Raw genomic sequence first — 26,733 nt, forward strand, 5'->3', positions numbered from 1 at the left:
AAGCATTTAAGAGACTCAAGGTCAGAAGACCTGGATTATGGGCAGGACTGCCAGATTGGCTGTGTGACCTCAAGAAACACACTTTAGTCCTCTGGATTGTAACAGCAGCTGCTTTGAATTAACTGGTTGCTATGTGTGGAGTATTACGATACATAATCTATATCTATTTTTCCCCCTTTTTATTCAATTGTGTTGATAAAACTGAGCAATAGGTATCGTTATCCCTCTTTCACCTAAGAAAACTGAGAATTCATTTTCATCATCAGTAATTAAATGTGTGGGATAAAAAAGAAAAACTTTACATGTTTTAGAACCTCTTAAAATTCCTTTCTGTGAACCATCCTCACATTTTTTCCCTCCAATTTTGTCTACTGTGGTAAAATATACCTAACACAAAATTTACCATCCTCCAAATTCACTTTTTGACAGTTATTATTCCATGTCAAAATGGGCGTTTTTAGATGTAATAACATCTTACAACCATAAACCCTAATTGTAAATAGTAATATAGGTTTCATATACATGCAACAAAGTAACACTTGTCACTATGGGATCCTTCTCACCTAACTATAGATTATTGGCAACAAGGGTTTTCATTAAATACTCTGGGAATCCCTAAAGCAATATCCCCAGAATATAGTAAGGCACATGAAATCTGCTTTTATGTTTGAAGTATAAAAATACAATCAAACTTTTCAATGAACAAAAGCCCCAGGACCAGATGGCTTTACTGGTGAATTCTACAAAACATTTAAAGAAGAATTAACATAAAACCTTCCTAAACTCTTCCAAAAAACAGAAAAGAAGGGAATACTTCCAAACTCATTTTACAAGGTCAGAATTACCCTGATACCCAGACAAGGACAATACAAGAAAATTAATAGCCATGTCCCTGATGAACAGAGATGCAAACCAATTTCAATAATATATTGAAAGGGTCATTATCAAGTGGAATTGTTCCAGGGATGCAAGGATGGTTCAGTGTTTGCAAATCAATGTGATACACTACATTAACAAAATGAAGGATAAAAATCATAAGATCATCTCAATAGATACAAAAAAAGGATTTAATAAAATTCAACATCCATTCATAACAAAAATTCTGAACAAAGTAGGTATAAAGGAAATGTACCTCTACATAATAAAGGCCACATATGACAAGACCACAGCTAACATACACAATGGTAAAAAATTAAAACTTTCTTCCAGGATCAGGAACAAGATATGGACACTTCTATTCTACACAGTACTGGAAGTTCTTGCCAGAGCAATTAGGCAAGAAAAAGAAATAAAAGTCACTCAAATAAAAACAGAAAAGACAAAATTGTTGTTATTTGCGGATGACATGATATTGTATATAGAAAACCTTAAAGACTTTACAAAAAAATGTTAGAACTAATGAATGAATTCAGTTAAGCTGAAGAATATAAAATCAATACCCTGGCTGGTTTGGCTCAGTGGATTGAGCGTCGGCCTGTGAGCTAAGTGTCGCTGGTTCGATCTTCCAGTCAGGGCACATCAGAGAAGGAAAACTCTGACTCCAAAAAACCTCCGCTGCCTTGCGGCATACCTCTTCAGGGGAAAGGCTAAGGGAGTAAACCCCGACAGAAAATCCGGAGCCGGAGTCCCTAAGGCGGTTTGACGTTGCAGTCAACACCGGCAACTCCTGCGGCGCACCTGAAGCCAAGCTGTATTGACTCCGTCTTTCCCTTGGACCCTTCAGCTGCGAAGAGAGGGGGGGTCTGCTGCATGGGCAACAGCAGACCCTCCATATCACCTTGCCCAGGCTCTGTAGCTTCAGCGTCATCGCAAGATGTCGATTCAACACGGGAGGAGACAGATACCATGTCACTCCCGAGTCGGACTGCACAGCCATTCTCGGCGGTGTAGATAGACTCTTAAGAAGCTACACCATCGTCTCTCGAGACGGACGGCTGCCGACGATAAAATCAATATATAAAAATCAGTTGTTTCTATATACTAACAACAAATTATCAGAGAAATTAAGAAAACAATTCAATTTTCAATTGCATCAGAAAGAAAAAAATACTTAGGAATAAATTTAACCTAAAGTAAAAGACCTATATACTGAAAACTTTAAGACATTGATGAAAGAAGTTGGAGAAGACACAAATGAAAAGAGATCCTGTGCTCATGAATGAATTAATATTGTCAAAATGTTCACACTACTGAAAGCAATTTCCAGATGCAATGCAATCCCTATCAAAATTCCAATGGCATTATTCACAGTTAGAACAAACAATCCTAAACTTTGTATTGTAACCACAAAAGACTAAATAATCAACACAACCTTCAGAAAGGAGAACAAAGCTGGAGGCATCATGCTTCCTGATTACAAATTATACTACAAAGCTATAGTAATCAAAACAATATGGTATTTTCTTAAAAACACAGATCAATGGAACAGAATAGGTAGCCCAGAAATAAACCCATGCACACAGGATCAATTCATTTATGACCAGAGTCAAGAATACACAATCGGGAAAGAATAGTTTCTTCAATATCATAAATGGTTCTGGGGAAACTGGACAGCCACATGCAAAATAATGAAATGGACTCTTCCTTTACACCACACACACACAAATAAACTCAAAATGGATTATATATTTAAATATAAGATCCAAAACTGTAAAACTAGAAGAAAATAAAGGGAAAAAGCTTCATGACATTGGTCCTGGGAATGATTACATAAACATGATACTAAGGAATAGGTGACAAAAAGCAAAGATTAAAAAACAAACAAAAAACAAGAAACAAACAAACAAAAAACCCCTCAAGTGGGACTGTATACCAAGTAAAAACTTCTACAGAGCAAAGGAAACAATCAACAAAGTGCAAAAGCAACCTACAGGTTGAGAGAAAATATCTTCATACCATATATATATGATAAGGAATTAATCACTAAAATATACAAGGTATTCCTACAACAACAGTAAAATAACCTGACTTAAAAATGAACAAAGGACTTGAATAGACATTTTCCCAAGAAAGACATATATATGGTCAACAGGGAGAGTAATAAAATGATTAACATCCCTAATCTTCAGGGGAAATCAAATCAAAACCTCAATGAGATATCATTTCACACTCGTCAGAATGGCTATTATAAAACAAAATGAAAAACAAAACAAAACAAAACAAAACAAAACAAGTGTTAGTGAGAATAGAACTACCATATATGATCCAGCAATCTCAGTTATGGGTATTTATCCAAAAGAATTGAAATCAGGAACTCAAAGAAATATCACCATGCCTAAATTCATTGCTTTACTATTCATAGTAGCCAAGATGTGAAAACAACCTAAATATTCATTGATAGATAAATAAAGAAACTGTGGTATATAAATAAAAAGAAGAAAATTCTGTAACCTGTAACATATGAATGAATCTTGAGGACATTATGTGAAATGAAATAAACAGTCACAGACCCAATATGCATGATTGCACTTACATGATATTTACTTATATACTGTCCCTGCAGATACTAATGAGGCGTGCGGCCCAGATCCTGCTGCTCTCTCTACCTGTACCCTGTCTTCACTTCCTGTGTACCTCCTCCTTGAATCACCGGACACCTAAGGTCTCAACAGGTGTTAACAACAAAGCCACAACAGTTAGATATTGCCAAATTACCCTATTCCTCAAAGTATGTTGTAATGAATTTGCACTTCTAACAACAGTACTATCAAAGTATATGGATATTTTCCCATACACTCAACAATAGGGGGTAATTAAATCTTTTCATCTGTGCTATTCTAATAGGCTTTTAAAGAAATCTGCAGTTTTAGTATATCCCTTTGGTTATTAAAAAGGTTAAGTATTGTTTCACATCTTTACCACTTGTATTTCTTTTACAATACAATTCCTATTCACATTCTATGTTTTTCTATTAGATGGTCTTTGGTTTATATAAAGCTCTTGGCATACTAAGAAAATTAGCCCTCTTTTATTGGGCTTATCAATTTAAAATTGTTTTCCCATTTTCTATTTTAAGTTGACTTTGCATATGGTTATTTTCTAGTAGGCAGAACTTAAATTTTAATATGTAGTCAAATTTACCAAATCTTTGCCTTTATGTCTTCTAGAGTTTGTCACCTCACTTTAGTAAAAGAGTAATAATACTCTCTACCTTCATCCAGAACTTTTATGATTTTTTTTTTTTACTTAGATCTCTGAAGATACAAAATATGGTAACAGGAGTAAGACAGGGCTAGAACTTAAATGTGAACCCCACTCCCAAATGGCTAGCTAATAAGCATCTTAGCAGAATGTGTTTAATAATCCAACTTTCCTAAACTCATCTGAAATGGCACCTTTATCATAAATTCTCACTGTATTTAAGTTTATTTCCATTGATGTATATTACTCAGTCTACTGCCCCAAGAGCAACCTTTTAACTATTATTATGTAATTTACTCCAATATCTTGTACAGTCAAACACTACAGCATCCCCATCATCTTTTTCAGACTCTTTCTGGTACATCTCGTATTTTCTTTAAACATTTCATAAAAAAAATTACAAACCTACCAAAAATTTGCAAAACAGTGGAATACATTTCCATATACTTCTCTTAGATTCACGAGTCGTTAACATTTTGCTACACTAGCTCTGTATCAATCTTTCACAACCTATAATTACATACATATTATTAATATTTTATCTGAATCATTAGGAGTAAGTTATGGAGATCATATCCTTTCAGTTCCAGATACATTAGTGTATATATTCTAAAAAGACATAACCTTACGTATCATGGTATAATTATCAAATATATTTAATATTGATGAGATATTGATGTGTAATCTATGTTCAAATTTCAGCAATTTTTCCAAAATTGCCTTTTATAGTTATTTTTCTCCCTGGCCTAGAATCCAATCTAGGATCATGACTGCATTTAGCTGCCATGTTTCTTTAGTCTCCTTTATTTTACAATAGTTCCTCAGCTTTTGTCCTGCATGACACCAACATATTTTGAAGAGGATAGATCATTATTTGCATAATGTGCTTCAATTTGAATTTGAGCTTCATTGTGGTTAGACTTGTTATATATGCTGACGAAAATTCTGAATGAGTAATGTGTCCTTCTAAGTGCATCAAATCTGAAACTACTTAATTTCAACTTGTCCCATTATTGGTAATGTTAACTTTGATTACTTGGTTAAAATAATGTCTAGAGATCTCTACTGTAAAGGTTAACTTCCCCTATTTTGTAATTAGTAAGTACTGTGGGACAATATTTGGGGTATGGAGATTTTTTAATTCTATTTCTCTACATTTGGTTGGCACTATACTGTAAAGAAGAGTTTTCACCTTTTCTTAATCAATCTGTCTAATCTATTTTATCAATCTGTTTTAATATCTGTATGAATTTTTAAAAATCAATTTTATTTTAGAATAGTTTAAAATAGCAGAAAAACTGTGGAGACAGTACAGATAGTTTCCTTATACTCCATACCGAGTTTTCCCTATTAACACCTTATATTAAGATAGTATATTTATTACATTTAAAAAACCTATAAAGTTACATTATTATTAACCAAAGTCCATACTGTATCAGAATTCCTTAGTTTATACCCATTGTCCTTTTTTGGTTCTAGGACTCTATTAGATCATCTTGTCTCCTTCTGTGACAGTTCCTTAAACTTTCCTTGTTTTCCATGACCCTGACAGTTTTGAGAAGTAATATTCAGGTATTTTGTAGGAGGTTATTTGGATTTGTCTGAAGTTTTTCTTATTAGATTGGGGTTACAGATTTTGAGGAGGAAAACTAAAGTGCATTCTCATCACATATTAATGGTACATGATATCAGCATGATTTATCACTGTTGACAATGACCTTTACTACTTCTCTGAGATAATGTTTGTCAGGGTTCTTTGCTATAAAGTTACTTTTTGCCTTCCTATACCTAACTTGTTGGAAAGAAGTTATATACAACTCATTATTAAAGAGTGGAGGGTTACGTTCCACCTCCTTAAGGGAAGATCATCTACATACACTATTTAAAATTCTGCTGTACTTCCCGTGAAGATGGAGGTGTAGACAGACATGCTGCCCCTCCACAACTAAGAAGGAATACAACTACCTCAAAACTAGAAACAACCAGAAGTTCCAGAAAATCAAACTGCATGGAAGTCCAACAAACAAAGATATAAAGAAGAAATACCCATCCAGACAGGTAGGAGGGGCAGACCTGGGGCGGAGAGGACATGGCGTGGTGGTCGCAGCAGGGGCAGGCCAGCAGAAAGCACAGTCACATGTTTTAAAAAGTTAGGAGGGACACCTGGGGAGCGTTTCCAGCTCCTCACCAGATCTCGCAGCTCCCGGTCCCAGTGCCAGGGAAAATCAAGCCTCATTGCTTCTGACTGTGCAAACCAGTGGGGCTTGGGGTGGAGGCAGAAACTGCCGGTCTCAGCAGAGTCAGCTTGTTTAAAGGGCCCCTACGGTCCTAGAACATCCACAGATGCACTCACTCTAGGAACAACGGCGAGGGCAATAGCTAGAGGGGCATCAGTGCTATATGGTAGTGGGAGAATGCCTGGACAAGGGGCAAGTGCTGAGCGGGCGGCATTGTTCCCTTTCAAACTCCTCCCTGACATACAGTGCCACAACCTGGTGAAACAGGTAACCCTGTAGTGACGAATCCCTAAGGTTCCACCCCTTAAACGTCACAGGAGTGACAGCTCTACCTAAGACACAGAGGCAAACAAACACAGGAGCGTGTCAAGATGAGGAGACAGAGAAGTATGGCCCAAAAGGGGGAATGGATCAAGGTTCCAGTGGGAGAACTAAGAGATGAGGAGATAGCCACCCTAACAGATGCAGAATTCAAAACACTAGTGATAAAGATGCTCACGGCCTTGACAGATATGCTTGAGTATGGCAAACGCATAAGAAGTGAAGGCTATGCTAAGCGAAACGAAGGAAAATCCACACAAAACTAATGGTGAAGGGTCGGAAAGAGGGGTTCAAATCAATGATTTGGACCATAAGGAAGAAAAAAACAGTCAACCAGTACAGAATGAGGAAACAATAATTGAAAGAAATGAGGAGAAGCTTGGGAACCTCTGGGACAACTTTAAATGTGCCAACATCCGAATCACAGGGGTGCCAGAAGGAGAAGAGAAGAGCAAGAAATTGAAAATTTATGTGGAAAAATAATGGAGGAAAACTTCCCAAATTTGGCAAAGTTAATAGACCTACAAGTCCAGGAAGCACGGAGAGTTTCAGGTGAGCTGGACCCAGAGGGGACCACACCAAGACACATCATGATTAATATGCCAAAGGTGAAAGAGAATCTTAAAAGTAGCAAGAAAGAAGTGGAGAGTTGCCTACAAAGGACTGTCTATAAGACTATTTCTCAAAAGACACTTTGCAGACAAGAAGGGACTGGCAAGCAGTATTCAGTGTGATGAAAAACAATGTACAACCAAGATTACTCTTATCCAGCAAAGCTACCATTTAGAATGGAAAGGCTGATGAAGTGCTTCCCAGACAAGGTAAAGCTAAAAGAGTTCATCATCACCAAGCCATTATTATATGAAATGTCAAAGGGACTTACTTAAGAAAAAGAAGATCAAAACTAAGAACACTAAAATGACAACAAACTCACAACTATCAACAACTGAATCTAAAAAATAACAACAAAATCCAACTAAGCAAACCAGAATAGGAACAGAATCATAAGTATGGGGATGATTTGGAGGGTTATCAGCTGGGAGGGGGAGGGGGAGAAATGGGGAAATGGTGCAGGGACTAAGAAGCATAATTGGTAGGAACAAAATAGACAGGGGGATGATAAGAATAACATAGGAAAGGGAGAAGCCAAAGAACTTACAAGCAGGACCCTTGGACATGGACTAAAGAGGGGACTGCTGAAGGGAAGAGGGGTACCGGGAAGAGGGGGGCAAAGGGGCAAAAACTGGGACAACTGTAACACCATAATCAATAAAATATACTTAAAAGAGACAGAATCATGGATAGAGATCATTCTGCTGGTTGCTAGTTGTGAAGGAGATTGTGGTAGAATGGGTACAGATGTGAGGGGATTAAGAAGTACAAACAGGTAGTCACAGAATAGCCATGGGGATGTACAGTATAGATTTAGGAAATGGAGTAGCCAAAGAACTTACATGCATGACCCATGGACATGAACAAATGCTGTGGGAATTGTCTGAGGAAGTGGGGGGTGCTGTGTGGAGGTGGGCAAAGGGGGAAAAATTGGGACAACTGTAATAGCATAATCAATAAAATATAATAATAATAATAATAATAATAATAATAATAATAATAAAAGATGCCAGCTGAGCTAGGATACACACTGAGATGAAAACAGCTTTTTTCTTTCCCTTTCCTCCTTTCTGCTGGCTGGAATATGGACCAGATGCTACACCATGAGAATGGAGGCTAAAAATGTTAGAGGAACAGGAAACACAGAGTTTTGTTCCCTGATAATCTGGAGTACCATGTCACCTGTGGATGTCTACCTCTGGATTTTTACAGGAAAGAGAAATAATGCCCTGCCTTCTTTAAGCCAATGTTATTTTGTTTTTGTTTTCTTCTCTCAGAGTCAAAACTAATCCTAACCTAAACACACTATTATAGGCATTTTTTATTAGCATAGTCCCATTAAAGTAAATTAAATGGATAGCTAGTTAAGAAAGTAAACAAGCTAAATTCCTAAAGCACAAAAGCTTCTGTACAACAATGGTGTTAGAAAGCCAGCATCCCATGGCACTGAATTTTTAAAAAATGGCCATTGTATGAATTTCTGTCAATGAAATTGTGTACTATATTCGCAAAATTCTCCAGAAAAGTCTCAAAGAACTTTAAAAATGTTTTATAAAATATTTGGTTTTGTCCTGGCTGGTGCAGCTCAGTGAATTGAGTGCCGGCCTGTGAACCAAAGGGTCACCGGCCAATTCCAAGTCAGGGCACATGCCTGGGTTGTGGGTCAGGTCTCCAGTTAGGGGTGAGCTAGAGGCAAATACAGATTGAAGTTTCTCTTCCTTTCTTTCTCTCTAACTACCTCCCTCTCTTAAAATAAAATTTGAAAAAAAAAAGTTCTAAAAAAATTTTGGTTCTATATGTGTCAATATATAACAAAAATTATAACTAATATTTTATTTCATATATAAGATAGAGGATGGTTGAAGAGAGCAAGAAGACAATACAGACTAGTGTTCTGTTTATTCTCATTTCAGAAAGCCAGATAATACAGTTCAGCTACCTGCAGTGTCTTCCTGCAAGACTTTTATTTCTTCAAATAAAGGCTTAGTCACTGCCTTTTTATTGTAGATCTCCTTTTCCTTGTTTTTTTCTGAGACGTTCTCATCTCCACTGATAAGAACTTGAACTTGGGCATCTGAAATAACAACATTTGACACCACAGAGAATGATAAGATAATAAATACAAACTGCAAATAATACTACTACTCTCTCTCAAAACCCCAAACTTACATATATCAGGAAAAAAGCACCTCTTAGGCCTCACCATGTAAAAGCTGTGATAGTTATAGTATACTTATGACATGAATTAGAAAGCTTTCTGTATTTTTCTGTGTACAACAATGGTTTAAATAAAATATCACTTTAATAAAATCTGTTGCTTGTGGTTTGATACAACAGTAAATAAAACAAAATAGAAAAGTATATTTGAACAACCCTTTCAAGTTCTTTGGCCTACTCTCAAGTTTTTGTTACTTATGGATCTAATGTTGACATTCCATGTAATCCTAGAAAAGCACTTATATCATATACATTTTATATATAGTACTCATAATTTTTAAAATTTTATGTTATATCCTTTTAACTTGTATAATACTTTGTTTTCTTTGTTTTTCTTGGTCATACTATCTATAGATTTATCTATCTTACTGGTCATTTAAATCAGCTCTTTCCTTTTTTATCATATGAGAAAACATATGCTCAAACTAATACATTAGTAAATATATTAAAAATTCACCAATATAACTAAGGTAACAGTCATCAGTTAATAATGGTTAAGTTTTTATAATGGTTTGACAAGAAATTCATTTCCTATCTCCAAGTATGAATATTTTTCACCAAAGAAATCAGAACAGCAATAGAGAATACTAAAAACATAATGAACACCGCTGTCTTCCAAAGAGCTTAAGAAGTAAAACATTACAGATATGATTCCATGTATTAAGCCACAATGATTCCATTCTTTCTTTTCAGTAGAAAACTTCATATAGAGTTCATCAACGTCAAGGATTTATTTTTATACTATAGTGCAAGAATTAATCAACAATGTACAGGATTATTATGTATGTGTTTAAATTTTATATAAATGGTATAATACTCTATGCCCCTTTAAGCAACATGCCTTTTTCACTGCATGTTATGATTTAGGATTTACTCACACTAATCTGAGTATACATGGCTCTAACTAACTTATTCTCTGTTGTCTCTTTGGAACACCTGTTTTTTGACATTGAATATTTTGGGCCAATCTAAACTTTCTTTTTTTTCCCTTTCTTTTCCCTTCTTTTATGTTCTATTTTCTAAGTGATTTCTCATTTTTCTGTTTCAATCCTTCCACTGAGATTTTTATTTCTCATATATTTTATGAGCTCACTTAGCTATGATACATAGGTCACTATTCAATTTTTTCAGGCAAGCACCCTCCCCTCTATCCTTTGTAACCCTTTAAGTTGAGAGGTTTGGAGACTGAACTTTTCCCATGGTGACATCGCTGCATAGGATCAAGTTAGGAGGATTTTTCCTTAGGATGCAGAATTTAAAAGGAGAACAACAATATTGGTAGTCTCCCATAACAGGTAGGAGGTTAGGGAGGTTTCGGGTAAGAGAGCCCAACTTTATTTCAAATAGTTTATCCTTACCAAATGTAACCTAGGGGTGAGTTATAGCTGGTGAGTTCTTTGTGCAGACTTCTGATGGAGTTCCCCTAGCCTATCACTTTGTTCCCTGCCAAATTTTCCTTATCCTCCCCTTCCTAAACTGATTGTCAGTGGGGTCATAGAGTTATCTATGTCTACCAAATTGCCACTAGTTTGTACCACCTGACAGATAAACTCATCAGGCAATTTAATCAAGATTTTCTATGGATTCTAGACTCTAAAACATCCTTCATTGGATATTATTTCACTTCAAAAGTTGCAACATACTTTATTTTTCATAGAAAGAATAAAGTTTATAGGTTTCAAAAATCTGTGTAGCATTTAAAAAGATTTTATAAATAGTCTACCTTTTTCTATACACCCATAAAATTGCTAAGAAAAAAGTTTGTATAACTAAACAGTGAAAGATAAAGACCGGATAATATTCCTATTTAAAATGGATTGGGGGGAGGCACACTAAATATACAAAGCCAATCCAGTTACCTGCATTATCTTTCTGAAAGGGTTTTTTCCCCATTGATGAAGAAGGCTTAGTTACCACCCTCTTACTGTAGATCCCCTCCTTATGCTTAATATTAACAGTAAATGCCAGGTCATCATCTCTGGTACCTAGTACCTCAGCTGGGAAGTCTGGAGCAATGGCATCATTGGATCCTAAGAAAAATGGGAAAGTAGTACAATTAACACAAATTTAGACATGAAGTTCAAGGCAAAAATTTATACCTTAATCCACTTTTTAAAAAAGCACTGCAATGGGAGGGTGTAGGGTAATCAGAAGATGTGAAACTGAAGGTATCAGACATGTACGATAAATTGCAACAATATGTAGTGGAGAAGCATATAAGGGAGACTAGTAGTTCAGAAGGCAATTTTCAGCTCAGGAAGATTTTCAGAGGAAGGAGAAAATAGATTGTACCTTGGAAAATAAGTGGGTTTTTTGAAAATTAGTGGGCTTTTTGAAAAACACAGAAGAAGGAATATAGACATTTTAGGCAGAGGTTATGGCACTAGTAGACAAGGAGGCAGGAAAGCAAGGAGTATATAAGAACAGCAGACACATTTGTGGTCAGGCTAGATTGTAAAATATGGGAGTACATTAAAGAGTGGTGAGAAATATTAAAAAGTAATTGTTTGGGACAAAATTCAGCAGGGCATGGAATACCAAGCTAAAGAGTATAAATTTTATTATACATAAAATGCAACATTGAGTTTTTTTTTAATAAAGGGAAATATAACCATCTGTGTTTTAGGAAGATTAATCTGACAATACAAGAGACAAAACAGTGAAAGGAAACTCATGTGATAAAGAAATACAAGATTTGAAACTACTTTTTAAAAACTTCTGTGTTCCTATATCCAGTGGTAAGTTTATCTATGTCACATGTAAGTGGCAAAAGAACATCTCTGGACATATAAGAATCTGTAGTAACTTTAGAATTATCTTCTACAAGTATGTTTTTTCTTTCTGATCTGGGATTCTGTACTTCATGCATTTTCTGAGCACCTAAAATATATATGCAATAAGAACTGGGTAAGTACCTGTATCACCAGTACAATGCAAGTATTTAATAAGCCATGAAGAATTTTTCAAGACAGATTGCAAGGATCCTACTAAGACTTATTAAGTTACAGTACTGATTGTATTTGGATTTTTCTCTGTTTCTGTGGTATCACTTTCTCTTATTTGCTCCCTGTCTCTCTGGTAAATCCCTAGTGTATTTTCTTTCACCAAATCTCTCATTGTTGGAGTTCCTCAAGGGGTCAGAATGGGGCTTTCTTCAAATCCTGGGTGAAATCACAGATTACCAATGTAAGAAACACTGTATGCTGATGACCAACAAATATATATCTCCAACTGGAAACTTTCTTCTGAGCTTCAGGTTCTGGTACTCAGGACACTCCTTACAGCGTATTTTGACGAGATTAGAAAAGCAGTCCCTTCCTCAATTACAAAAATTTAAGTTATTATATATTATGGTACAATACAAGCAACAACACATGGGGGTCACTCTCCTCACAGCTACTTCCAGGTAGCCAGAGAACATACTGCCAGCAGCACACACATGCACACTCTTCACTTACCACCTTTCATTCTGCAAGAGAGGTGACTGTCAGCATCAGTCAGGTGGGGAACAATAATTAAGTTCCTGAGAGCAGTGGGTGGATGAGCAAGAGAATCAGTTTCAGTGGAGCTGAGAAGCAGTTGAAAGAATAGAGCCACATGCATGTATGTATGTCAATGAGTGTATATGTACCGTTTCCCTGCACCTGTGTACAGCTATAGGGTGGGTAAGCATGAATTTGTGTTTGGGGCAGGAATAGAGTTAACACTATTGTTCCAAATCTCTGACAGGAGGTCTTGAACCTTCATGTCCACCTGTGTGTTTTCATAAAACAGCATATACTTATGATGTGAATAGTGCTACTTTCTTTGTGCTGCCCTTCCATAAACATCAACATTTGTAAACTGGCTCTGTCTACATTCAATTGCAGATTTAGTATCTCTATGTGGATGTGGAACAGGAATCTCATTTTCATGAATAAAGCAGATATTTTGACCATCTTCCTCAAATCTGCTTCTTTAGACTTCTCCATCTCAGTAAATGGCATATCTATTCACCCAGCTGCTTGCTTTCTCTAGAACACTAGAAATCACTTTTTCACCTCCTTGTACGTCACGATATTATCCCACCAAGTTCAGGAGGAACTATTTCCTAAAAAAAATTGTGTTTACTCTTCTCCATCTGTACCACCATCACTCTAATCCTAGATACTAACATCTAGTACTGACTACAAGAGCCTTATGACTAACTGGTATCCTCACTTCCACTTGACCCTCCCTACTATGGCTCCCCGCCTTCCCATCTACATGCCATTCTCCAAAATACATTTTACAAATGTAAATCAAACCATAATTGCCTACTAGAATAAAATTCAAATGGTTTAATATGGTTTACAAGACCCTGCATGATCTTGCACTTACTTATACTTAACCATATCTAGCTACCACTGTTCTACCTACAATGCCTTTTTCTCATTTGTCAAATATATCAAACTTCCCTGCTTCCGTAACTTTGGTCATACTGTTCCCTCTGGCCAAAACACTCTCAGCCTCCACCCTGCCTTCCTAACTCACCTTTATCCTCCATATCTCAGCTCAAGTATTTCTTCTTCCTTGTAAAATTCTTTATGAGCTCCTAAAACTAAACGGGGTCCTCCTATTATTCGCTTAGGATTTTGTATTTTCTTAACACTCATCATTTGTAATCGTGTACTTATGTGTGGTCTATTTGTTTAATCTGTCTCTCCACTTTTAAATACTCTCCATGATCACAGGGGCCATTTTTTTTTTTCCCACACCCTGAAATGTAGCACCTAGCATAATATCTGCCAGGAGGAACACAGTGAGAGCAGTGAGAGCTTTAATACCTTTTCATTGAAAAAATAAATGAACGTAAGCTGAAGGGTTTCTGTCTCCTTAAAAAAAAAAAAAACCAACCAGCCCTGGTTAGTGTTGCTCAGTGGATTGAGTACCGTCCTGTAAACCAAAGGGTTGCCAGTTCGATTCGCAGTCAGGGCACATGCCTGGGTTGTGAGCCAGGTCCCTGGCTGGGGTGCGCGAGAGGCAACCACATGTTGATGTTTCTCTCTGATGTTTCTCTCCCTCTCTTTCTCCCTCCCTTGCCCTCTTTCTAAAAATAAATAAATAAATAAAATCTTAAAAAAACAAATAAACCTGGTTATCTCAGAAAATTCAGAAAAGTATGCAGAAAACAATTTAAAAAACACAACCAAACTTTGTTACATAGCCTTCGTGAATATATACTGGGATCACAATGAACAGATTCATATCTTTTATTCACTTAAGTAGGCATTTTAAGTGGAATTTAAAGTCAGCATGTAAGCTGAAAACCATGCAGGGTCAAAATCACCCTTGAAGGTTCCTAAGTAAGGCACCATGTTGAAACTGACATCCAGTCTGCTCAATAAATCCACCAAAATCCACTCTTTCCTCCTGGCTTGCCTGCACCTGAGCAACCAAAGAATTACCTGGCTTGGGTTTAGACCAAAGAGACACTTTTAAACTCTAGGATCACACTCAGGAAAGCATAATAAAGATCAGATGCTTAAAGTATAAAAGGCAAATGAGGACAATGAATTTTGAGAAATGGAGATTTCCCATGTCCTATTTCAAACTCACTCATGGTAATATGCTCATAGGGTGTAGAGATCACAGAACACTCGCATTTTAAAAATTCTTTGTTTTGTTTTGATTTGTGGGTTCTTTCTGTTAAGAAAATAGAGTCCTAAGAGAATAAGAGGACCTAATTTAGTTTTAGGAGTTTAAGAAGGATTTTCCAAGAAATTTTCCTTCTCTTTTGTTATATGTTAAGTAATTGAATTTGTTTAAATTAAATGCATGTATGAGACAATGCCACTGTATGCCAATACTATTTATCACAGCTAAAAACATTTAATTGTAATCCATTCATCTGACTTGTTTATACTAAGCTTGTTTCTTGTTCTTCTATGTTATTTTGCTAATTTTGTATACTCACCAGTAATTTGGAAGACAGATATCTAGTTTTAAAATTCCATTGTATTTTGGTTTGGAAGCTTTTTTCTAGTATTTTTACTGTGGTAAAATATACATAAAACCTACTGTTTTAACCATTTTTGAATATATAGTACAAAGCACTAAGTACTTTACCTACACTGTTGTGTAACCATTACATCATACATCTCTAGAATTCCAAACTGAAACGCTATCTATTAAATAATAACTCTCTTTTCTTTCTCCCAACCTTTGGTGACCACCTTTGCTACTGTGTCTCTATGAATTTATAAGCACCTCAAAAAATCTTATATTTGTCCTTTTGTGACTGGCTTATTTCACTTAGTGCAATGTATTCAAGATTCATCCAGTGTAGCACATGCCAGAATTTCACTCTTTTTTTAAGGCAAATACTACATTGTATGTATAGGTCACATTTTATTTATCGCTTTCCCAATTAATAGACATTTGGGTTGTTTCTACCTTTTGCCTATTGTAAATAATGCTGCTATAAACAAGGGTATACAAATATCTGATTTCAATTCTTTTGGGTATATACTCAGAAGTAGAAATGTTAGATCATATAGCAACTCTTGTGTTTAATTTTCTGATGAACTATTGTACTATACTGTCTTCCATAGCGACTGTGCCATTTTAAATTCCTACCAGAAATACACCAAAATTCCAATTTCTCCATATCCCCACCAACTTTTTATTTGAATATGAAGTGGTATTGACTGTGGTTTTGCTTTTTTCCCAACTCTATTACCTTTTTACTCTGTGGATAGTGTTTTATTGTTTTTATTTTATTTCTGTGGACAGTGTTTCTTGATGTACAAGTTTTGAATTTTGATGAAGTCAAGTTTATTTTTTCTTTTGTTGCTTCGGTTTCATAAAAATTTCTTTAACCAGTCTAATCACCAAGTCATGAATAAAACAAAACCCCGTTTCTTCTATTAAAGACAAAACACAAAATTAACTTGTTTTTTCCTTCCATGACTTTCATTCCAAAATTAACTCTTGTCATTCTTTTTCCACCTTGTACCTAAATTATCATTTTAGATGAGTGTTATGTTAAACTGCATTCAAAGTTCACTACTAGACTTTTGGTACTACTTTGTTTCTTTCTTGAACTCTTCATTTTGATCCCTCTCTTCAGTTGGGTGAATCTTCAAATTTTTCAAGATGGGATGGACATAGAATACATTTTGTAGTTCCTGCATAGTTGTGAAAATGTCTTCTCATTGCCATAATACTCAATGAATATGCAATTGGGTTAATATATCTTCAAATTATATAATTAAAGAAATTTGCTCCATTTATGTTACATTATAGTATTTTAAATAAATTTGATATCAGACTAAATTTTGTTCTCGTAAGTATATAACCATTTTTATAAATATAACTATATATTTATATATATTTTTTCTTTCATTCTAACTGAAAACCTTTTTCTAGTATGTGTGTCAGTCTCTTTCTACTTATTTTTGCCTGGACTGTGTAACTTTTAATCTGCATATTGCGCTCCCTTTTTCAGGAGAGAGATGTTTTCCTCCATTAAGTCTTTGATATTACTTTTGTTCACATTGTTCTTCAGCTATAGATATAATTCTTGGTTTGGTTTACTCAGCTGTGACTCTTATGTCCCTCATCTTTTTCATCATTTTCATTTTGTTTTTCTTTTTCTTCTGTACTTTCGGAAAAATTTTCAAGTTTGTCTTCATCACCAATTCAAACTTTGTTCACATTAATTTTACTCTTTATTGTCTGCAAAATGTATTTAAAATATATGTATTTTTAAAATCCTCACCCGAGTGTATGTTCATTGATTTGAGAGAGGAAGTGAGAAACAAAAAAATCAGTCAGCTGCCTCTGCATGCACTCCGACCAGGGAATCAAACCCATAATATGCGCCCGGGCTGGGAATCGAACACTAACCATTTTGGTGTATGGGACAATGTTCCAACCAACTAAGCCAACTGGCCAGTGCTGCAAATGTTATTTTAAATCTGCTATCACATCTTTAAATTTTCAAGCAGCCTTTCCTTCAATTATTCATTCCTGCTCCTCCTTTTAAAAAAAATTGAGATGTAATTCATATAACACTTAAATGTGTACAATAAAGCAGTTCTTAGTACAATCACAACCAACACTGCTATCTGATTACAGAACATTTTTGTCACCCCAAAAAGGAACCCAATACACATTAGCAGCTACTTCCCATTTTTCCCTCACCCACAATTCCTGGCAACCAGTAATCTACTTTCTGCCTATACGAACTGCTTCTTCTGCACACTTCATATAATGGAATTATGAAATACGAGTACATGACTTTTTACTACTGGCTTGAATAATTTCTCGTTTTCTTTTTAATTCTGTCTGTTTTTCTTTTTGTATTTAGGACTCTGTGGCTAGATGTATATACATTTAACTGTTGTATCTTCTTGATGATGAACTGACTCTTTAATCACTATAAAATGACCTTGTCTTTAGTAATACTTTTTGTTTTAAAGTCTTTTTAGGAATGTTAATGGGTATAGTAAGTAAATTTCTCCTTTTTAATATATTTTATTGATTATCCTATTACAGTTATCCTAAATTTTCCCCCCTTTCCCCCCTCTACCTGGTACCCCACATTCCCTCCAGCAATCCCCTTAGTTCACATCCACTGGTCATGTATTTAAATCCTTTGGCTACTCCATTTCCTATACTGTTCTTAACATCCTCTGTATATTCTGTACCTATCAATTTGTACTCCTTAATCCCTGTACTATTTCCCCCAGTCTACCCCTCCCCCTTCCCAATTGACAAACCTCCAAATGATCTCCACATCTATGATTCTGTTCCTGTTCTGCTTGTTTTCTTAGTTTGTTTTTTAGAGTCAATGGCTGATAGTTGTGGATTTATTACCATTTTAATGTTCATAGTTTTGATTTTCTTTTTCTTAAATAAGTTCCTTTAACATTTCATATAATGATTTGGTGAGGATGAACTCCTTTAGGTTTACTTTGTCTGGGAAGCACTTTATCTGCCCTTCAATTCTAAATGATACCCGGTCTGAGGAAAGCATCCTAGAAGTTTGGGAAATGGGGGGGGGGGGCGTGTTTAGGAATGAAATAACCATTCTGCTTCTAGATACTTCAGCCCGCGGTTCTCCCTTTAGGTCCTGAATGTGGCGTGAGCCGCCAACCAGGTTTCCAGCTCCCTAAGTCTGGGCCCTGCGATCCCCTTTATCAGGTCCTCTCTCCTGTTGTTGGCATTGCTCCTGATTAAAAAGGGGTAACTGCTGACAACCCAGGACCAGTTCAGTTCTGAATGGGTTTTTACAGCTGAATTTTAACTCCAGTTAATTTCCTTAAGTGTGTAGGCAAACTCAGAGAAGGAAAACTCTGACTCCAAAAAACCTCCGCTGCCTTGCGGCATACCTCTTCAGGGGAAAGGCTAAGGGAGTAAACCCCGACAGAAAATCCGGAGCCGGAGTCCCTAAGGCGGTTTGACGTTGTAGTCAACACCAGCAACTCCTGCAGCGCACCTGAAGCCAAGCTGTATTGACTCCGTCTTTCCCTTGGACCCTTCAGCTGCGAAGAGAGGGGGGGTCTGCTGCATGGGCAACAGCAGACCCTCCATATCACCCTGCCCAGGCTCTGTAGCTTCAGCTTCACTGGAGAGGACACTCCAGCGTCATCGCAAGATGTCGATTCAACACGGGAGGAGACAGATACCGTGTCACTCCCGAGTCGGACTGCACAACCATTCTCGGCGGTGCAGATAGACTCTTAAGAAGCTACACCATCGTCTCTCGAGACGGACGGCTGCCGATGATGATGACGATGATGACGATGTAGGCAAACTAAATTCCTTGCAGTGGCCAGAGTTTTAAGTTCTAAAATGGTGACTTAAAATACAATAAAGTTTTAATATTGCTAAAAATAAATAAATAAATAAATAAATAAAAAATTCTAAATGATAGCTTTGCTGGATAGAATAATCTAGGTTGTAGGTTCTTCCTTTTCATTACTTTGAATACTCCCTGCCAGTGCCTTCTAGCCTGTAAAGTTTCTTTTGAGAAATCAGCTGGTAGTCTTATGGGAACTTCATTGTATCTGTTTTTCTTTTGCTGCTTTTAAAATTCTCTCTTTATCTTTAACCTTTGGCATTTTAATTACAATGTGTCTTGGTGTGGTCCTCTTGGGTCCAACTTGTTTGGGACTCTGTGCTTCCTAGACTCATATGTCTATTTCCTTTGCCAAATTAGTTAAGTATTCTTCCATTATTTTTTCAAATAAGTTTTCAATTTCTTGCTCTGTCTTCTCCTTCTGGCACCCCTATGATCTGAATGTTGGTACGCTGAAGTTGTCCCAGAGGCTCCTTAGCCTATGCTCTTTTTTTCTGGATTTTTTCTTCTTGCTGTTATGATTGAATTTTTTTTTCCCTTATGCTCCAAATCATTGATTTGATTCTTGGTGTCATGCAGTCCACTTGTTGGTTCCCTATGAATTATTCTATATTTCATTTAGTTTAACCTTCATTTCTGCCTGGGTCTTTTTTATGCTGTTGAAGTGTGCAATTAGTTTCTTGAGCATCCTAATGACCAGTATTTTGAACTCTGCATCTGATACATTGCTTATCTCCATTTCGTTTAGTTCTTTTGCTGGAGTTTTGTCCTGTTCTTTCATTTGGGCCATATTTCTTTGTCTCCTCATTTTTGCAGCCTCCCTGTGTTTGTTTCTATGTATTAGGTAGAGCTGCTTTGACTCCCTGTCTTAGTAGAATGGCCTAAGGGAGAAAGGCACACTGGTAAGTTGGATGGGGCAGAGCCTTAAGTAATTGCCTGGGCTGGGCAACCTGTGTGAACCAGGTTGAGTCTCCCATATAGTTTTGATGCTCTGTGGCTCTGTGTATGAGAGAGCTCAGAAAAGGAACAATGCCACTGCCTGGCCTTTGGAGTTTTGTCTGGGAGGAAGCTATCCCCAGCACTCACCCTGATGCCAGACACTTGTTTCTCTCCTTATGCCTCTGGTGCTCATCCAGCTGCTGCCCGGGTACTGGAGCCCAGAGGGAGTGAGTCTGCATAAATCCTAAGTCTGTTGTAGATCCTTTAAGAGGAGTCTCTAGAGAATCCTGCAGTTTCTTCCGCCACCACAACCCTCACTGGTTTTTATAGTCAGAAGTTATGGGGACTTATCTTCCTGGCACTGAAGCCCTGGGCTGGGTGGTCTGGTGCGGGACCCCTCGTTCCACATCTCCTGGTCTCCGCACCTCTCTGCCCCTCCTACCCGACTGTATGAACGTGACCTCCTTAATTCCTTGGTTGTCTGACTTTCATAGAGCTTGATCTCCTGACAATTCTGGGTGATAACTGTTTTGTAGTCTAATTGTAATTTTTGCTGTGATTGCACAAGGAGGCAAGACGTGTTTATCTATGCTTCCATCTTGGGGGCAGAGATTTTGCCACTGTAATAAGTAAATTTCTAACATCTATCTCTTTCTTTGGGATATTGTTACCTTTTCCTTGCATTATTTTAAAGAATTTTATGAGTTCAATTGCTTACCCATTCTCAATTAAGGAGAAGTCTATTTGGCCCAAATATTTGCTAACAATAATGTATGAGTTGCCCTTGGCCCCAAAATCTGATTGGATCCTTCTCATATCTGTGGATGTATAAGACATTAACAGACAATGGCTCGTAGAATAATTCTGAGGCTTTCTTCAAAAGTAACTTTACTGATCTAAGAAAGGACTATTTCCTCAGATTAGATGGAGAACATGTAAAACTAAAATCTCAAGTATATATAGTTATTAGATCTCTTATCTTATTGAGGCATTTAGTACTTTATTTACAAGAACAATACTTCTCAGGACAAAATGTACAACGCCATCCCTGAGTCATTTTCTCCTCCCACCACTGTCTACTTTAGCTCAAAGTTAAAGCCTCCAAGTAGATGACATAGATATGTATGTGAAGGGACAGCAGGACTCAAAAAACCTCAAAAAAATTGGGACACCTGGTCAGATTTCTATTGATAAAGACATCTGTCTTCTGAAATAGGGGGCTGAAAGTGGTAGAGAAATCAAAGATTTTCCTACCTACAATCAATTAAGTGGACTTGTTTTAGTTCTGATAGCCATTAAGTGTGATGGTAAAATCACAGCTTTGCAAGTAATGGATATTTCTTCTAGTTTCTTGTTAAAGGCTTACTAATCAATCCTAATATTTGGTAACAGGAGCACTTTTATGGTTTTTCTTTTTTCAATGGCATCATTGTGGGGAATTAGGAACAGTATAACATGAGCTTTAACCCCATTACCATCAGATACTAGTTTTGTTCTCTCAAAATTAGCAAAAAAAAAACAAAAAAAAAAAACATGCCCTGGCTGCTGTGGCTGAGTGGATTGAGCGTTGGCCTGCGAACCTAGTGTCGCTGGTTTGATTCCCAGTCAAGGTACGTTGTACGTCAGGTCCCCAGTTGGGGGCGTGTGAGAGGCAACCACACAGTGATTAAAAAAAAAACAAAAAAACAAAAACACACACACAACATTCTGAGACTGGAACAACTTTTCATTTCTGTGTAATTTCTCCACATATAAAGATGTCTATTAACAAGTCATGAAGAAAATAATTTATATCTACTGAACCAAGGCATCTCCTGTGGACCACTCAAAATGTTATTCTATCAATCAAAATCCCACATCAAATCGATTCAGTATCTTTATTTTGAAGTATTTATTGAGAACTTCATGGGGTGTCCTTCACTTTCTAAATCTGCATTTGCTATGGGGTGATCTCACAGGGGTGCTGTGGGATATTTTAAAATTCTAGGGAAGCAATAATGATATTTGCTATTTGGTGTACATTTTACAAAGTCCTAGCTCTAGGTAAAGTTTCAACATTAGGTAGTGCTACATTCGTTTCAATACTGTTGTATCTTTACAAACCTGATTTTTAGCAGTTTCTGCAATAAAAGCACGAAATAGGATGGTTGTGTCCAATTTTACCTCAAGATTTGAGAAAGTGTACAGTGTCCTAGCTTTTGTACATATATCATAAGTAAGTAACTGTGGTTATTTATGAACAAAGTATTTTCTTTCAAAAAGCAAAACCAAAAGAAATACCTGATATTTTTATTTATTAAGTTGTTAGATCAAAACAACCAGTATTTGTGTCCTAATAACTTACTTGCTATTTGAAAAAATACTTCTTGTAATTATATGTGTTCTACATAATGATGAGAAAAAATAATCACTGAAATACTAAGGGCTCTGTGAATAGAGAAAACGTGGAAAATTTTGACCTAGACAGAGTCCACTAACCCACGTAAAAAACTGCCCATACAATTTTCTTCATCGAGTATTTATTATATAAGTGTACATAATATATCTGAGCAAATAACTTGCCTATCTGAACCAAAGACTGAGGCATGAAAAGCTCCATATTTCACTGAAAAATTAAAGAGCACTTAATTTTCATATGTCATTTCAGAATTAACTAGCCAATCCACAAATAAAACTTCAAAAACATTTAAAAACTAATACCTGAGTGTGAGCTCTCAATGGTGGTGTCTGATTTGGAACCCAGAGATGAAGGAATTTGACTTAATTGTGGAACATAGTACATCTTCGTACTACCAGAAGGTTTATATGGCAACAGTGAAGGCTGGGCTAAGGAGATAAAAATCAGAAAAATAAATAAGAAAACATTTATTAATTCAATGAACCAATACTGAGAGTCTTCAATGTACCGATTTCTTGGGATCTATCAGTGAACTACACAGAAAAGTACCTCTACCTTGCCCCGGCCGGTGTGGCTTAGTGGACTGAGCACTAGCCTGGGAACTAAAGGGTTGCCAGTTCAATTCCTGTCAGGTTACATGCCTGGGTTGCAGGCCAGGTGCCCAGTTGGGGGCCCATGAGAGGCAACCACACACTGATGTTTCTTCCCCTCCTTTTTTCCCTCCCTTCCCCGTCTCTAAAAAAGAGTAAAGAAAAGAAAGTGCCTTTGCCGAAAGAGGATAATAATATACAATAAACAACACACTGAATAGGTATATTACCTAGAATTTTAATAAATTATAAGTTATATAAAGAAAATAATTAGACAATGATGAGGGTGATTATGAGTACTGAGGAAAATTGGGGCAGGATGTAGGGCTAGTAAAGTCTCAGACTATTTAGGAATATTTATATAACTCCATTAAGCAAAAACAAAACAAACAAACAAAACACCCCCCCCCAAAAAAAACAAAGCAAAACTAAAACCAACAACAAACACACGCAAAAAAAAAAAAAAAAAAAAAAAAAAAAAATCCCCCAAAAACCTAGTCAATGAGAACCTGGCTGAAGTTAAGGGGAACAAAAATTCTGTAGAAGAGGGAAGAATTTAAACAACAGAAAAATTAGCTGTAACCTACACTTTTATTTGGTCATTACTGCAATCATTATTGTTAGAATACTGTTTTATTAATTTTCTTTTACCAGTATACATAAAACTTGATAGTGATGGTTAAATTTACCATTTATTTCAACAGTTGCAGAAAATAAGTAACAACAACTGGGCAGAATTACAATGGACCCAAAGCAAGAACGGTTATGATATAGAGATAGAGAATTCTGAGAAAGATAAGTAGCTTTTAAAAATTCTTATCAAGTTAATGTTTGGATGCAGTAGTCTTAGGGTTATGTTGGACTGCCTGTCTATGGGGGGAAGAAGTGACTACAAAGCAAATAATGGTTGCTTTTGGGACAGAAAGAACTGAAAAGGGTTAAAGAAAGTTCAACTATAAATTTCTTCAAAAAAACTTAAAAACAGAACCAAGTATAAATATACAGTAAATTATTCCGAATTTGTTAATTCAGATTAGTGGGCAGATAGTCATGTTTTGTTTAACATACCATTCTTTGCACTATAAAATGTTTTATACCAAAATAAAATCATAAACATTTTACTTTTGAATCCAAGGTATTAAAAATATTTTATTAGTAAACCAGATAATATTAATACTTTAAAATAAGTCCCTTTCCCATGTCTCTGTACATAAAAGTAAAACCATAAATTGTGGCCTCTATATAGATTAATCCATTCTGAGGTGAGTAAAGGTTTAAAATACACTTTCACATCTGGATTCCACTCCTGTGCTCCTGACACCACCATGAGAACAATGTACCCCAGGGCAGCAATTGCTCCATTAGCCAAGGTTTCAGGACAAGGCAACTGGAACAAAACCAAACCCTTTCTGATGCCTGGAGCCAAACTCCAATTGACACACAAGCTGGTGAGTGAGAAAAGCAAATATTTGTTGCTATTAAGGACTAAGATTTTTGAAGTTGTTATATAGTATCACTGTGGCAACAGGTAACTGACCCATATAAGTGTTCTTTGTGGTATTTATTATACTGTACAGTTTGGCAGTTTTCTTTTATTCCGCAATAAAAATGTATAAGAAGTATGACCATCTTAACATATAATTATTTAAATTAAACTCAATGCAATTTAAATGTTGAACTAAATAATCTTCTTTATATACATTTAGGCATATCCCACCATAAGGAGGAAAATTTTAAATAGATTTAAATAGATTTGTGCAAACTACTAATTATTTTAAAATTAGTAATCTATAGTTTCCCTTCTCACTTGGGTGAAGAATAGGAACTTAATTGTTAATTTTCCTGTTATTGGTCTGAAAAAGAAAATAACTTACTCCAATTTTGAATATAATATAGTATAAGTACTATTGGAATATCACAGTCACGATAACAATATAGCACTCTAAATGCAGAGCTTATGGTAGAGATGGTTAGCTGCTCACCAAAATCCATCTCTTCTTCACTATGGAAAACACAGCCAAACTATTCTTACACCGTGGAAAGTCATCTGAGCCACTCATAGGCCTATCCCATAAAAACTTCCCACATGTGCTCTTCCATGGTTTTTGTCCCTTCCAGCTGACTGTGACAGTGAATTCAGGGTAATCATGGGTTTCATGTTTCAAAGAGATCAGGGCCATAGTCAATCTGGGTATTTGATATTTGTTTTATGATATTGTATTTGCACTATTACACATATTTATATCTATTTATTATAGTATATAACATTTACTATTGTAAGACAAATGTCAACAATTCACCTGCCCACCTAAAATCGAACCATAAAATCCTCACCTGAGAATATCTCACCTGAGGATATACTTACTGATTTGAGAGAGAGAATCTATCTGTTGCCCCTGTACATGCCCTGACAGGGGATCAAACCTGCAGCCTAAATATGTGCCCTGACTGGGGATCAAATCTGCAACCCTTTTGATGTATGGGACGATGCTCTAACCAACTAAGCCACCCAGCCAGGGCAGGACCTCTATAGTTTTTAAGTTTTTATGGAATATCTGCATTCTTATTATAGGTATCATGAGATAAATATGTCAACCACAAGCATCATGAGTTCTACATGTTAACTCCACTAGAAATTAAGATAAGAACATAATATGTTATTCTCTTCATGGCAATGCAATTAAAAGATTAATATAATCATGTGTCTCCTAATGCTTATAAGTAAAATTAGGTCTTCTGACTAGAAAGACACAATCATGAGTTTCTAAGATAATTACACATAAAAAAAGTTGGTAATGTGGCCTAAAATGCAATCTCATTCTCTTACCTCTATTTGTGCTCTGAGGAACAGTAATCTGTTGAACTGAAGATGATGAAGCAAACTTGACAGGAACTTTGCCCAGTTTCTGGGAACTGGGCTCTAAAATTTCACGTCCACGATCTCCAATATTAATAAAAATCTCAGATGAAAACATAGTGTTTCCTGGACTTTCTGTTGTAATCTGAGTGACTGCATCAGATGATAATTTTCCAGAGAAGGCAGAAAATGGGGTCTTAATCTCCTTCAGTGATCTGAACAAATTAGAGAAACAGCAGGTCATATTCTTGGCTTATAAAGTACCACATCTTTCCAAAAGTGGCTTCAAGGAATACTTAAGTATTTTCAAGGAATGCTTTATGCAGACATATCAACGTTAAATGGTTATTTCTGCAGTAACCTTTGTCTTCTTAGATACTTATTACAGTGCAATCATGAATGAGTTTACTTTTGTTTGTCTTAAAATCTACTTTTAATTTCAATCTAGAATGTTACTGTGCAATTTAGCTGAGGAAAGAGTACTTTTCAGTTCAAGTGAAAATAATTCATTTTTATAAAAATTACTAGAGGTCCAGTATAAATCAGGGGACTGTGCTAACTGTATAGCGTGCACAAAGATCAACAAGAAAAAAAGC

General features: G+C 36.1%; 1 protein-coding gene across 1 annotated transcript in view; it reads right to left on the reverse strand.

Annotated features, from left to right (window-relative positions):
* The window catches only part of ALMS1 (ALMS1 centrosome and basal body associated protein), a 199,904-nt gene that overhangs the window by 46,650 nt on the left and 126,521 nt on the right, over positions 1 to 26,733 (reverse strand). The window contains exons 14-17 of the mRNA XM_090281447.1: positions 26,108 to 26,352; positions 22,993 to 23,118; positions 11,387 to 11,557; positions 9,250 to 9,384 (exon numbers count right to left, since the gene is read on the reverse strand). Of these exons, the coding sequence (XP_090137573.1) occupies positions 9,250 to 9,384; positions 11,387 to 11,557; positions 22,993 to 23,118; positions 26,108 to 26,352 (677 nt within the window). The remainder of the gene's footprint in view (positions 1 to 9,249; positions 9,385 to 11,386; positions 11,558 to 22,992; positions 23,119 to 26,107; positions 26,353 to 26,733) is intronic.

Source organism: Furipterus horrens, unplaced genomic scaffold (assembly GCF_987537825.1).
Source record: "Furipterus horrens unplaced genomic scaffold, mFurHor1.1.pri manual_scaffold_6, whole genome shotgun sequence".
Taxonomy (NCBI): domain Eukaryota; kingdom Metazoa; phylum Chordata; class Mammalia; order Chiroptera; family Furipteridae; genus Furipterus; species Furipterus horrens.